Genomic DNA, 16,055 nt, shown 5'->3' with positions numbered 1-16,055 from the left:
TTTGGCCACTCAACACTTTTGAAGCGGGAAAATGTTTTGCACTGGGCTTCTATCGGTAAGAACAACACGAATCGATCATGTTCGTCTTGAACTTATCAAGATGGTCGTGGGGCTTTATTGTTAGCTTATCCGTCTGTGTGCATATATTCTGAAATAGTCCTTCGGCTTCTAGTTGATGGAAGCTTTTCTAGATTTCAGTATCTGGCTCGGACACATTAATACCACTCTTCTTGAAGTAACGCATGATGGGGAATTGTACGACCTTGCATTTTCTGTTGCCCAGGAAATGTGCAACACCAGATTGTCCCAAAGCAGTTCGTATCTGTTTTGGCCATAAAATTCACAAGCTGTTTAAAGTAATGTGATGATGGTAACTTCTTGATGATCTCCTTAACGCATGTCAGACAGTAGCATTGTGGTCAACCATATTTCTGATTGACCTTATCAGTTTAGCTGTGTGGTATTCCAGGTATACTTTGTCGAGTCAGTTCAAACTAGAGCTTCGCAACTATTAATTTGGATATCTTTAAATAATCTTCCATTGTTCTTTCACCAAACTCTAGATTTAGGGCAGAAAGCTTTCGGATGGAAGTCAACGAGGGAGACAATATTGTATTCCGGTGCCCGGAATGGGTCAACGGTTCCTTCAAGTTGCACTGGGTAAGAAGTGAGTTAAAGACATTCAAGACCAGGCTTGATTTCTTGAGCAAAAGCAAAGGTTTTATGGTGCTTGTTACCAAATGCATGTTACAATTCTCATAAATATTAAATGTGCCGCAATTTTTAATATGTCGTGAGAAATGAATTATTTCAGGTCAAGTATCATCTAGATTTGGCTGCAATTTATTTCTGTCACCGTATGAAGTCGCAATTCCTCAAGTGTGTGAGAATTTCGTCTATACGCGACAAACGACCCTGTCAAGGCTACGAAATATTTTAAAGAGTTTTTATTCTCTTTCTTGTTAAATCTAAAATCTTACTATTAGTCCTATTCATTCACCTTATCTACTGTACTCCTGGTCAGTCCTACAGTTTGTGTTGTATGATTTGATGGGTGATGAACTAACGTGGACAATGGAGCCCACAGTGTAGCTGCGCACAAAACCGTATCCGGATTATCCACCAGCGTGAATAGAGCTGCACTTATTCGGAAACCAGACGTGTGGTAATTGTAAACTGTATAAAAGGGTTTCAAGCTCCAGATATGCTGTGCTAATAATCTCCCAACATGTGTCCAAGTTCGAAAGCCATGTATAATATGAACTAACTGGAAAGTGGTAACTTACCAATCCCGAGGGTTGTTGATGAACGAAACGTTTGTTTTTCAGGGCCCAAAAAACGACAACACATTACAGCAAAATTCACTCAAACAAAAGTGCTGATGAACAATAACCTTGACCATCACTTCTGCCACCATTCTAAAAAAGGGAAGATATTAGATACAAAGTATTTTATATTTGTGAGAACCGATCAATTTACAATTAAAGGGAGTAGCTTGTCAAAAATGGCTATGGTCTCTTCTGCATTTAGAATACACAGAGAATGCGCAGGAGCCAAAAGAGTGAGGAATATTTACTTGTCTGTGAGCAAAAATGGCCCATAGTGGGGCCAAGTGAAGAGCGAAAGTGATATTTGAAATTCTGAGGTTTGGTGTATGTCGACTAAATGAACTAAACAGTAGACACTATCATCGGAAGAACGGTTTGTGCATTTGGGTGACACTCTCGCGTGTTGACGTCCTTCAGTGGATTGTCTGAAGTGTCCGGAAAACGATTATAATAAGTTTACCTGAGTTACTGATGTTACAGCCTCTCACTTGCTGAGCAGATTGTCCGCTCCTTGGGCGATCTTGGAAAGTGAAAAGGAAAGCGTCTACTGCGGTGTAGTGCTTATTAATACATAAGGCTGATCAGACAAATGTTAGTGCACACATGGCGTTTTGTCTGCGCGTGACAAAATACTACGTATAAGGTCAATGAAGAGTCTTCTTAAGCCTGTTATTTGTCTAGCGATTTGGACATCATCTGGAAAAATGGTCACAAATTTACACCATCCATACTCGAACCCAAAAAGCCACTATGCAGTAAATGAAATCAAGAAAATTATCATTTGGAGAGCTGCACTCTCCTCAAACCTCAAACACGCGAGCTGAGTGATGGAGGAAGATTGCATATCTTGAGATGAGTTCAACCTGATAAAATATGGCAAGAAATTGCCTGGCTTTGGATGAATATGCCAAGGCTGGCTTGCAGACTGATTTGATAGTTTAAGGAAAACAACTTGCAGTGTCAACGCAATCTGGTTTCAAAGCACACAACGGTTTCGTCCATGTAGCTTGGTCGGCAGTGTGACTGGGTCCGATGAGGCGCTTTCCTTCAACTTATTTTACTGACACTTGGATCCAGGTCACAACTGAACTGTGCTTACAGTTTTCTGCAAGGGTAAGTGTAGATTTAATAGTGTCATGAAATCCCCCCCCCCACAGGGTGACATTAACAGCATCCGCAGCTTCAGAACAATGTTGTGCTTGTTAACGCTAACCGTCTTTTCAAGGTATTCGCATGCAACTTGAAGTTGTCTTTGCTGGTTCAAGTTTCCTCCTAAAGAGTTCTATTCTCGTGAGGTGTGGCTTTTTTTACCGGGTTGAATTTGCAATTAACCGGAAATTCTGTTTAAATCGCATAGGTTTTTTTCGAGACTTCACTTTTCTCAAAATGTGTGGTGACTGACGCTTGAACGAAATGTGACTGTATTGTTACTAGTTCCCCGATGAACTGATCTCAGTCCAGTGGGGGGACTTGGGATTTCTGTTTTTCACTATCAAAATGCTAAATTCTATCCCAAATCGCAAAGCTTTGTCAAACTAAACAGCCAAATAAATTTTACCTCATCTTCAGATATATGAGGACGTTACAGAGTTACTAACGTTTTTACTGGTGTATAATTTTCCTCGTCATCATCGCATACCACCGGTGAGGTACCCAAGACGGTTGTGATAGCAGAACAATGTGACTAAGACACTGCCTAAAGTAAGACACCGAAATTGAAGTAAATCGCCAGAAGTGATGAGATAACGGCCAGAGAAATCACGATCTGTTTCTTTAAGTTGGTGAAATGAAACTTTAATCTGCACTTTCTCAAGGCAGCTAACATTGCCCTTCACGATGGTTGTCCAAGTTTCTCGTCAAAGGTATCACAATTACAAAGTTCTCATGATGTCCAACTGAATAACTGTGGACATAAGCTGAAGTTGAAATTCAAATTTTATCTGATGCTTTATGGTGCCACCAATTCTTAATCCACTTTAGATGATTTCAGACAAATCTCGTTTAAGAATACCTTGGCTAGACCCACTAAATCCCGTTCTGGACTGCTTAAGTAAGCTTTGTCCTTATGATGAACACAACACAATTATTCACATAGTCCGAAGACGGAGAACTCTAGTCTAGTTTCATCAATTCAATTAGCTTACGTGATTATGAGATTTCAGCTTATCTTTCAACATTTGATTTACTTTTGACGACAGTAGCACGATTGATCAGTATGTCAAATTTGACAGAATAGAAAACTTAATTTTATCACATTCATCATCTACACGCAAACACGAGACAAAATAAAATTTTACCGAAGCCAAGCAGTTGGATTCCGCTTGCCTTTAACAAACAGAGAATGCTATCAAAATAGGAGCAAACAAATATTTCTGGTTTTTGACCACGTTATTCAACAGGCTGTCACACAAGAATTATGATTCCCTCTTAGAAGAGATTTTTAGTCAGACGAAGGCAATCGGACCAGGTTTGAAAGGGAACATTGTAAAGAACAGCACCACAATCAGAAAGACCTTCTGAGAGCTGTCCAGATGTTTGCAAAAACCAATCGAATCCGGTCAAAACCTATCTTTTGTGTTTTTGGAACTTGTCATCAAAAGTCAAACTCGGCCAGCACAATTAAAATTTGCGACTCACGGCTTAGTATGACAGAACTGTTTCGTGGACATGGTTTTTGTTTGCTAAAACAACAAATGCAGTAGTAAGACAAGAACGGAACCGCAGCGGACGGATCAGCCGTAAATATTCCCATGAGAATATGCAATTTCGTTTATTGCCGTTCGACAGCGCCTTTGAAGCCATCCACTGAACGCAAGCAGGAGCTCGCAGATTAGCCAAAAAAACAAGTGAAATTTATCACACATTTCTCCTTTCTGTTTTAAAAGACACTGCAGACGCTCTCCGACCTAAAACGGCGGATGCATAGACTAAGCCAAGAATAGTGAACCAGACTACCACCTAATATTATTTCTATTCGAAAAATGGTTTAACTATGACGAATGAAGATGGTCATGAAAAACGCTGTTTTTAGTTACGGTACTTTTCAAAGAGGATCCTCTCTAGCTCTTGCGTGAAGAACCACATTACGATAATTTTGACACGTTTAGTGACGTCGGGAAAAATTACCCAGGTTAGGATGACCTCAACTGGTATTAACAGGTGGATGAAGATTTACCGGTGTGTTGGAATACACTTATTTTTCGCAAATTGTTAATCTTGGCAGCAAAAATTTTGAATCCCAAAAGTAGCTGAGCAGAAACAAATTTCTTGTGTCCTGGTAAAATCACTTACAATTTAACAAACGGCAATGGTAATCGCAAGTCAGAAAATCAGACAGAAATATGATAGGGGCAAAAACGGTCAGTTTTCTCTCGTCAGTCAAAATTGTAAAACGCGCAAGCTTCGTCCAGTTGAGCACAATGTAAGAACAACTGTGAGGACGGTAACACTGTCACACAAGATACCCACAATTGGAGTAGATTCAGAACCTGTGCATGCAAAAACACTAGTTCTTCATAGAAGTGAGTGGTCAGAGATTAAGTCTCTGTAGCAGAAGAAAAAACGTTTGCCTGATGTCATCACTATCACCATTGGTGAAATTCCTTTGCGACCGAGGAGTTCCAGTCCACCTGTCCACCTAATGTGTCAAATCTTGCTATTATTTATACTTCAGAGTAATCCGAATGTCGATAATTTGCCTTTAGTTTCCCATTATGTTTTTTTGTGATTTAGCAGCACCTACAAACCGGATCCACGTCCAAGGCGTTCAGTCCTAGGTTGGGTATAAAGATTTCTAAGACCGTTACCCACTGTCAAGCTGATGGCGCCCAAACGCCAGATGAACGCCAGCTCATAGGTGCGCCTAAGGGAATCGGTATCTCGGCCTACCTTGAACGGCTGAAGCACTTGAGGATCGAAGGGAACATAAACGCGCTGCATGATTCAGTCTTAGTGCCAAAGTTGTAGACAGCAACTAGGCATGATCTATATGATGTTATGTCCGGATGTTCATCTCAGACTGCTGAACTTTACACGTTTCTGGTGATTTTACGTAATAGAAGTTCTTCAGGATGCAATTTATGTGTAATTTAGCGTCCTAATGCACAACCAGCTGCGCTTGTGTCGACCAACGTCCGAAGACTGCCACCATGTGTTGGCCAAAAGTTAGTGAGTCCAAAGGTGGCTGATTGCAAAGAAGAGATAATTTTGAATCGAAACAATAAGAAAACATCACTTTCTTAGAAAGGAGGTGGAGAATATGGGAAACATGTGCCTGGAAGATTTCGGGATTTATCATACAACGGTATTTTGAAGGAATGGCTCTTTTAGAAGTGGCTGGCGTAGAACCAGTACCAATCGTCCTATGGAACCTATACTGTTTAGGCCGATGTAAGAACAAACTTGAGCTGGTGCATGACCAGAGTTCTCTTTCCGTATCAGTCGCCAAGCCTACATTCTTGAGTGTCAGCTATGACTTTGAGCCATGAAAGTGTACATCCGCACAGCATGTTTTCCAGTAGACTGTGAAAATTTAAGCTTGCTTGAGAACTTTCGAAGAGCGGCGTCTAAGTACGGAACACGTAAAACTTCCCTGAATGGCCCTCAACTAGAGTGTAATCGAGTGTTCCATGGGGAAGATTCCCCGCAGGTAGCAGTCTGTTTAAAACATCGCTTTTTGGGTCATACATTGCCCTTTTCGTTGGCAACGTGATCAGGTCAACAAAAATGCAATCCTTCTAGTCTGCAGAGCTAGAGTGAAATAAATATTCAGTGCTATCAGAATCACCAGAATCGGCGAATTAGGCAAACGTGAACTTGCATTGATTTTCAACTGATTTTTACGTAAGCGGTTGAGCTCGATTGCCCTGGTTATTCTCCGGAAACCCGTAGTAAAACTATTATTTTTAATGCCTGTTGAAATCAAGAGTTTTATGTTAAGTGTGTTTTCTATTAAGCGATCGTGAATAATACTGACGCCAACTGTCTTGTAACAAGCATTAATCGCAAACTTGGACTGTGCATACAGGGGCTGATCACATGCATACATTGTTGAAGTTCAAATCCTGATTACCATAAGTTCACCTAAATCAACTTTACTGGCTCACGTCTTCTAAAGAACTGACTCCTAAACATCTAGACTTTTGAAAAGTCTCGAGAGCATTGAGAAAGTTACATACAGTAGTGCTTCGTTGCGTAGTTCCAGACTGCTATAGATTTGGGAAGTAGGACTGACTTAGAATTCGCTTTCAGCGCCAGATGAGTCAAGAAGCCCTAGCACTCGTGAAATATTGTAGCAGAACTGAGATCAGTTGAAATTTTCTTAGAATTTTGCCTTTTTTTCCATTGTTCACTGTGATTTCTACGCATATTACCCTAGTCTCAATGTTCTTAGAATCGAGCGATATGTGACTATGCATCGCATCTTGTGTGTAGCCATTTAAAAAAATCAATCGGGTTACCAACCAGAAGAATCATGGATTTGGTCCCTGGTTAGAATAGCCTGGCTGGTTGTGGTGCATACGCAAGCGCGTAAATAGCTCTATGCTGATGACTGTTTGAAACTGTATGTAGAGCAAAAGACCTTGGACGTTGTAGATACAATATTGCCTGAGTCCCGCTAAGTATATTGTGAATATATTTGCTATGGAACTACGGTCAACTCAGAGTGTACGTAGAACGATGGGTAAACAGAAGGAGTCAACTTTCGGCTTTTCCAAGAGTGGCAGAAAACAATTATATCTTCAAACGATCTGCACAGAGGCGTCCATGATATTATTAGCTGTTGTCAAATGCTAGATTTTACTTCCTATCCCACAGACCCCGAATCACAGATATTTCAACGCTTGTGATTGGCCGGAATCGAAACCTGTACAGCCGCTCATGACGTGTAACTCCTTTGGGCAAACCTCTGAATTCATCCTGAAAGTCAGTCAGTTTTCCGAACTAAATTATGTGCCAAATTTTCGCAGAGGCTATCCGATTTACTTTGTGGGTGAGTTTACTATTCCTTTCGAATTGTGTGTAAGCTATTGGTTTTTAAATAATTTTTGTTAAGGTCTACTTGGACAGTAACTTATCAGTGCACGAATAGGTACACAGTGATTTAACAGTAAACTTTCTAAATCGGAGGCTCCAAACACAGGAATTGCGTAAGACTGCCCTTTGTTCAAGTTACAGAGAACTTGAAAGTAGCTGAATATCATTCAATTTTAGCCTTTTTTAAAGCAATTTCCCCAATGACATTGTAGTTTTGTTGAATACCAGTAGTTAATGATAAGGTCGAGTTCACCGGAACTGTTCAAATGATGGCGAATGTGCAACTCATTAGAAACCAAATCATAAAACAAAACTAATCGTCGCGGCTGCCCTTAACTAATGGTAGAATATTCTTCACCAAATTGTTTGAACATCGCTACATCGGCAATATGAAGTTGGTGCTCATTACTGATGTTTTGCTGCTGTTCACTCACACTTTATTCGAACGATAATGGATGGCTTAATGCTGGCGTACCAAATTTATTCCGAGGTGTCTACACCTCCAGGCACTCAGTAATGAATGCAACGTCTACCACGGGGCGTGGAGCGGATTACCCGGTCCTCATTACGAAGGTGAGTCGCATCGACAGCAATCAGACTTCTCGTATTCTTTTTCACACCTGCTTGCTAGACCAAAGGTTGACTGCCTCTATGTTTAAGACACTGTGAGTCGGACACAGAAAAACACTGTTTTGGCTAATCATTTTTAAATGCATCATACTTCAACAAGTAATAAAGATGTTTTGTTGAATACACCTTGACGATTGCTGTTTCTGTCTCACATCCGAGAACTCATTTTCTAATTTTTTCGTTGCGGATCCGCTGGCACCACTCTTCACGAGTTGTGCTCCTGGGACGGTAGTTATTGAGGACTTAAAGATACCAGAGTTCGGCTGCTTGCAAAGGCCACGCCTCACTACCATAAAAAACACCTCGTACTTCAGGTTGATGCCACAATCGTCTTTATAAAGTAATGGGTATTTTTTGGGATAAAAAATTTCGTTTCTCTCACTAAAATCGAATAAGTGAATACCTTGAGCCTACTAGTCCAAGACCGACATCGGAAGACGTCATATGCGGACGAAGAAACCCCTAGAATTGTGCAGGAATGGCTGCTTTTACATGTTTTATATTACACCGCGATCAAGTAAAGTGTTGATCAGATTTGGCAAGCATGGTTTTTGGGTGTGGGGAGCCCCACAAAGTACGAGCAAGATGGATGGACAAAAGTTACTTTACGTTGCAGATACTCACATAACCGCAGAACAGTCGTGTTAACATTTTGGATAAATTTTACACAATCCGTAAACCACAATCACGTAAATAACGGAGTGAATTGGTGAAGTTTCACTTTTGCCTTCTTTCTTGGTCAGATGTAACTATCCATCCGTCTGATCCGATTGAATTAAACGTAACAAGTAACGCACGCAATGAAATTTCATTACAGATATAGCAGATATGTTTCACCAGTCAGCATCCGTATTTACCTCCATTCTTTAGTGATATTTATGAAAGACAGTTCCCTCTAAAGTTTTACTAGGCTTTGAGATAGGAGGGTCCAGCATTTGCAATCCTAAACACTTCCACTCTTTGATTCATGTTCTCATGTTCAAACGTGTTGCTAGGAAGGTAGATAAACAATTTGGATGACCCGTTATAGCCATTAGCCAAAGGCGCTAATCACAGTATTAGAGCAGAAAAATAAAATAAAACATATGCGAGGTTTTGTGGGTTAAAGAGCGATGCACAAAGCAGGACACCATGGATGAAGATATTTGGGCCGATGAGCTCTGATAGGAGGGGAAGTCAAATCCGGGAAGACCTTCCTTTGTCGTGGACTCACCAGAATGATTGCGCCAGGACGGGATGACAATTGTTCAAACGAGAGTCATGTGAGCTTGCATTCTACAAATGCCTGCAACCACCAACACGTGAAATCACGTAATTTTTTAAAGTTTGCATACTGTATCACGGCAGATGTTTCTGCACACTTTTCCTCGAACACAAATTCAAGTACAAGTAATGAAACCAAAATGTAGTGGGTCAAGATCCGACTCAACTACGTAGAGTTGGCGAAGCGCCCACTCTGCAAACGAATGTTCGCAGGCGCGCGAAGCACCCAAACACTCTAGATTTTAAATTGCCTCATATGTATGTGATTCATACTCAAGATTGTCCAACTCCGTATTCCTTCTAAAGTATTCCTTCCTTGGGATGCTATTTATGGAAGTAGCGTGGGTTTGATGGTCCTTAGAATTTACGAAGAACTTATTTATAGCTGGCTTATTCCCAGGTCGCGTACTAAATATATTAACATGGTGATAGTTGACTAAACTGTACTGAGCAAACGTTCTTATAGTAACTTGTACATATTCAGAACCGATTTAACTGTACCGAGTTAATCCAGCTTATTTAAAAGTTTTTAAACTTTAGCGGAGTGAAAGTTTTACCATAACAGAAACGTTATATTTTCAACGCTTTTCAGGGGACATTCCTCTTTGTTTCTTCTAATTCAGTCGTGAAATTGTGGGATAGGAATAACCTCATTACGATAACGTCATCAGCATCTAGTTAGCATACTCGGTATCACATGACAGTGAAATTACTTACTTTCTATCTTCAAGTTATTCCACAAAGATATAGAAAACAATGGAGGATCATAAACTGCCCACGTAGCTTTGTTATGCATCACGCTGCACTCGTTTTTTCTTACCGACCTTCTGGGCTCAAACTAGTCCCCAGACATTTGCTTCCAATATTAAGAGGAAATGAATTTAGCAAACCTAAAAATTTCTGTCAACAACAATGGTAAAAAGTCCTCTCATGAATTAACAGTCTCCATTTGCAATAGATTTTCCGACTGTGGATCTTCACAACTCATGAATTACAGTCTCCATTTGCAATAGATTTTCCGACTGTGGATCTTCACAATGCTTCAACAATCTCTAATCTGGTAAAACTGCAGAAAAATAGCAGAACGCTTTAGAAATAATTGCATTGGTGAGATCGCGTTTGCCGTAAAGGAAAAAATAATGTGATGTGTTCAAGACAAATGTTTTCTCATGGCCTACGTAATGAACCAAACTCCATGGAGAATGGATAATTGATCAGGATAGCGTGAACAAGCCTTCTGGTCTTTATCTTAGGACTGGCTTAGATAAGCTGTGTCATACCACTTGTGCTATGTGTCACGTGCAGTAGTACTAGCCAGATGCCCACACTCTGACCTTGGGACAACCAAAGATTTCACTCGAAGCGCTCAGTTCAATTGGCCGACGGCATGTTGGTGTCTCCTATGCTAACACAAAAGTAAAAAAGGATTACAAAGGAAAATGTGGCCACACAAGTCTGTATCAAAACCCGGTGGTTCAAATGAGCAATAACTAGTTTATTATCTCATGATTTAGATTTCCTCCTGTAAGTGACGAAAAGCCAAAGGGCACTGTACGGCTATGTTATCCTTACTGAAAATCATCACTGCGCAATTCCAGAAATTGCATGAAGTTTAGAACTCGTGATCCCCCGGCAAGTAGTTTGAAGACCAGGTCTTTCGTAGTCGTTGGTTTGTTGACTTGGCTGGGCACTTTGAATGCCCAGGCGATGCTTAAGCTTTGCCTCTCTTGCTCTAAACGTCTGGTCGTTGCTGAAGCGACCTCTGTTCTTGACCTCTCTGAGTCTCACTCTGTGTCATCTGTTGATTTGGCACTAAGAGGTTTCTCGCTTGTTCATTTGAAAACTGATGTTCGGTATTCTTCCGGTTGAGATATTGGTCTTTTGAAAGTAATAATTCTTAAATTTGCTGTGGTTGATCGAACACCTCGTAGAGTACCGGGCTTCCAGAAATTTCCTCACCTGTCTTGAGTCTTCTGCGGCAAGATTTTCACGTTCCCCAAATTGATTTTGTAGCCTTCTTAGTTGTGATATATTGATTTCCAGGACACGGAATCATATCTCTTAATGGATGCTTTGTGTTTCTTTACTAAAGCGCATGAGTTTATTCCATTTGTCCAACGTAGCACTTCCTGCAGCTGTTGCAGTTGATTTCGTACACCACAATATTCCTTTTGGTTGTCTTAGCTGTCCTTAGGTCATGAAATCAGTATAAATGAAGTTTCGTCCGCGAGATGCTGAGATGCATTGTGAGTAACTCAAACGTACATAGGACATAGTAACTTTCATCCTTCACCGATGAAAACCGCATCATCAGGCGATATTTTGACTGGTTCCTCGAGTGACGAGTAACTGATTCGGCACATGGGACTAGGCGTGCATTGAACTGAGGCACACAAGCTGTTACAGCTTATTAACGTTTGGCATCTATTTGAGTGGAATGAACTTTCCCGTTACTTACTTGAATTGCACAGTTGTGGGTGTGTTTATGATTCAGACCACTGTACTGTGTGAGCTGAATTGGACCCCGTAAAGCAGCTTAAATCCGAGAAGACAACTGTCGCTGCCCGACTCTTCATAGGCATCCGTTATTGCAACAAACTTCTCACTTGAGTCTGGTAATACGCTTCCTCAGGACACGCAGCTGATTATTCCAGAAATCGTTCAAAAATTTCGGGTTACTGTTGTTGATACCAAGTGAATCTGATAGAGATCAGTAGGGCATGATGTTTGGCGACAAGTAAAGTACAATTTGCGTTTACTGCGACCAGTAATATTTAAGGTTGTAAATGATTGGAAGGAATTTATTTCCTACGATGCTGGTCGTGCTACCATTCACTGGAAGGCTACTGCTATTTACTTCCGCACATCAAGTTCAAAATTGATGTAACTATCTTCGCTCGAGAACTATGTGTAGCACAGATCTCTTTGCATAATGTAACATAACTTATTACAAAATTGCGCTGACAGTTCTTCTGAGTGGACTATTCAACAATACACCTATCACCACACCTGTGCACTGAACTCATTGCTCAAAATACTCTCGTGTGGTGCGGATTTAGATTGCAATTACTTTCCTCTCTGTTAAACGTCCCATGGCGTCTGGTGCAGAGACAATGTGTTTTTACTTGTCACACTTGGACTTTTAGTGCCACATTCGGCAAACTCGCGTGGCGGTCGACGAACAAAGTACATCACTACTTGATTTTTTTTCATTCAAAAAGAGCAGATATATAGTAGTAGCATATGTTTATCAGTACTGGTAGTTCTGAATGCAGACGCATAAACGACATGGCATGAACTACTAGGGTATTAAGCCCTAATATGTGTTAGTATTAGTGCCACCAACACACTTCGTCTGTTTCCTTCCACCATGGAGGCCGTTTTCTCCAGTCCATGATAAAGAAGAGCAATTGAAAATAGGTCTTTTTAGCCTGCATCTGTTCTGCTTGATTTTGAAACTGTGAAAAGAAGTGGCCGTTCTAAACGTTTATTTGATTACAACATCTATCGTGGTTGCCTTTACTTGCATGAAATACACTAGTTGGTTGAATTTCTCAATTCTTGAAATACATTTCAGTTGAAAGCTCAATTAGGAACGCTTTATTTCTACTGAGACATTTAGTAGGTGAATCATGCATTACCTAACAAACGACCCCACTAGTACAGCCGTTCTAGTGGCCCACCTAAATTATTAGTAATCTTACATCAGTTGTGGTGAAATAAGCAAAGTGAATCATTTGGCATGTGGGCTTGCTAATTAGTGGTAGGTTTGTTTTCTGGCAAAAGCACCTTGAAGAAAGAATTCAGCCTGCGGAATATGGTAGAGGGTAACACAACGGGCGTAGATTCCCGAAAAGTACTTCGCATATATACAGGCGTGATGCACTACACATACGCTTTGCTGAAAACGTTTCGTCAGCTCACGACCGGTTTGCTCATCAGGTGGTCGCAGTTTTTGAGTTTCCGTCAGCCTTAGGTTCTGCTTGAACCAAATTGTAAGAGATTTGACTTATGCGCCTATCAGCATACCGATTTCGTTTTGACTAAAAATTCACTGATACAGTGGGTGAAACGGTGAATTTCTAAGTTAGGACATCATACTTTGCATATGATTTATATTTAGCCCTTGGTTTCCTGAAGAATTATGTTGCCGTACATTGTGGAGGTGGGTGTCAGCAGACCATTCGGAATTCTGTTCTGGGGTTCGGGATCATTTCGGCAAAATTACCAAGTACTTACTGAAAGAAATCAGCGCAGAACGATGGTGGCTACAGATATGCACGTTTTGGTCTTGTATTATATATGTAACAGTACTAACTAGTATGTAGTTTGGAGTGTGATGTTGCAATGCTGGGTACCATTATCACATAAGCCCTTGGATTATCTGTTCTGCACGCTTATTCCAACTGATGTAGGCCCTCATTTGACATGGACCGCTTTGAAACACGACTATATTGTGACTTCAGCATCAGACGTTAGAAAAATATAAATTGGAAATGTTCAATCAGTTTTCAGTCCAACAGACGCCTGTTCGCAGGTACGCACTGACTTGATATTTGTAAATGGATAGTCTTCCTCCCTGTTCGCATACAAGTGCTCGCTGCTATTTACCAACAAGTTAAAATTACTTATGAAATTAGTTGCAGTCTTGTGTTTGAATGGAGCTGCCAAATACAAAGCCTTGAATAGGATTCCTGACAATTTCTGTAAACTTCACTACTTTAGGCTGTTCACAGGCGTTTTCAAAACCCTGGTTAGACAAATCTGGGTTTTCAGTTGGTAGACTAAGATCTGCGGTGTGGTTTATTCAGTATGTCCTCTATCCATTCTTAATGAGCTGGAAGAAATACTTGGTTTGAAGCAGCTAATAAAAGCATATGTGGGTTTCTATAGCAGATTCATTCATGCATGCCACCTGTCTCCTTGAGTGAATTGGAGATTTTGCACTCTCAAGTAGCAAATTAGTTGCGCTTTCTAGTGGTCCTGGATCAAATAGGGATGCAAGTCAAATCAGGTTCTTGCTTGCATTCATACCAACACAAAAATATTTTGAGACGTAATGTTTCTGGCTAACTGCTTGTAAAAGACAACTTTCTATTAGCATAAAGGACGTTCAGTTTTTAGTCGGAATCAAGGAGAGCAACCAACCAAACGTAACAGACGTCCATCTCATTGTAAAAACACAGTAAAATAAGTGGAAAGTTATAGCAAAAAACACGGCGGTTGAAATGGATACAAAAAGTTGTTATTAGGGTCTAGAAGCATTTTCCGGTTCAGAATATCAAACAGTTATCTTTGTTTTTACAGAACCGCCATTCATTTCTTGTGGAGTGCTCTTTTGAAACACATTGGCTAAGCAAATACAGTCGTGTTCCGCATATGCAAAGCCAGTTGCCTGAATCCAAATAAGAACAATATTTTAGAAACAATCATACCCGTATCACTCTATTGACATCATGAGGGTGGCTGTGAAGTTCGAAAAATTCCAGGTACAAGCCTCTAGTTTTTGAATTACACACTCTCCTGCATTCATGCAAATAGATGCAGTCGGATGGATTAAGCTAGTCTAAAATTAAAATTAATTTGTTAGTTCTTACAGCACTTTTTAAACGTTCAAATACACTAAGAGCACATGGCAGGTCGTACTATATGACTTTTGTCTAGATACTGATGCTTCAGCGCGACGCCTCAAGACAACGTTTGCAGATATATACGACGAAGATTTTGATATTAAATTTACATTACTCAAACATTTTCATCCATCCTTTATTGGATCTTGAGAGTGACGAATTTGCTTGCCCGGTTATTGGATTTGCCACGTGCTCCAAATTGTGAAGGAAACCAACACATCGCTTTTGGTAGTCGAAAACGTTAAAAATTAATTATTCGGATCAAAGTTAGATGCAGACGTATTTCTTTAAGAATTGTGGTGCTCTTGAATACGAAATATGGAAATACCGTGCTGCATCTCACAGTAGAAAACTTATCAGTCCAATGCTAGGCGGCATGTTTGTGATAAGAATAGATACGCACTTGGGGGCGTCTAATTATATCGAGAAGTTTGAATCAGATTTATCATCCGTTTTTGCGTAAAGATATGAGTGTTAGGAAAATGCAGAAACTTGACTGCACAAAGCGCATATAAAAGGTGCAAAGTGGTAAAAATTACTAGTTATGCTTTCCTCAATCAACTGAAACTAAGAAAATTCCCCCATCATTCTCCGGTTTATCGACCGACCAAGTCGGATTTATCAATCAAAAGCCGCCCATAACCACGCGCAACCCCACTTTCTTATTCCGAATGTAATCAGATGTTTAATTAAGATTTTGTGGCCTGAAGGTAGACACTTCACTGGTGGAAACCTTTTTTCTGTGTAAATTCGATTATTTTGAATATACATATGAAACGAAAATAACACAAAAAGATCTTGAAACGCCACCTAGTGCTACCTAGTGAATTCGAACTGTACATTGAGCGCAATGGATAACACTGAGGTCTTTTGTTCACATATACTTTGAGTAAGTATTCTTCTTTGAACAAATCACTTCATAATAAATTAAGCTAACGTAGTTATTAAAACAAACGAAGTAACTGTGGAAGCTTGCGTGTTTTGCCAGTATTTTTGTGTAGAGGTAAATTAGAAGTTAGGTTGGTCGTACACCTGATTTGCAATATATAATTAACATGAGCCTCCTAGGTTGGGGTGTTACGAGTTATAGTAGCGTTTTTATGACAGTGCAACACACGTCACGTAAAGATTGCTCCAGTGATTAGGGCTGTTGTACCCATTGGTAGAA

General features: G+C 40.2%; 1 protein-coding gene across 1 annotated transcript; it reads left to right on the top strand.

Moving 5' to 3' along the window:
- Window positions 1–3,772: 3,772 nt before the first annotated feature.
- T265_13380 (hypothetical protein) lies at window positions 3,773–7,319 on the top strand (the record flags this gene model as incomplete). The annotated part of the gene is made up of 2 exons (XM_009168649.1): window positions 3,773–3,904; window positions 7,146–7,319. Coding segments are annotated over 2 exons (219 nt in total), but the record flags the coding sequence as incomplete, so codon positions are not given.
- Window positions 7,320–16,055: the final 8,736 nt, after the last annotated feature.

This window comes from Opisthorchis viverrini (assembly GCF_000715545.1).
Source record: "Opisthorchis viverrini unplaced genomic scaffold opera_v5_62, whole genome shotgun sequence".
NCBI classification, from domain to species: domain Eukaryota; kingdom Metazoa; phylum Platyhelminthes; class Trematoda; order Opisthorchiida; family Opisthorchiidae; genus Opisthorchis; species Opisthorchis viverrini.
This window is presented reverse-complemented; position numbering and strand designations above follow the sequence as displayed.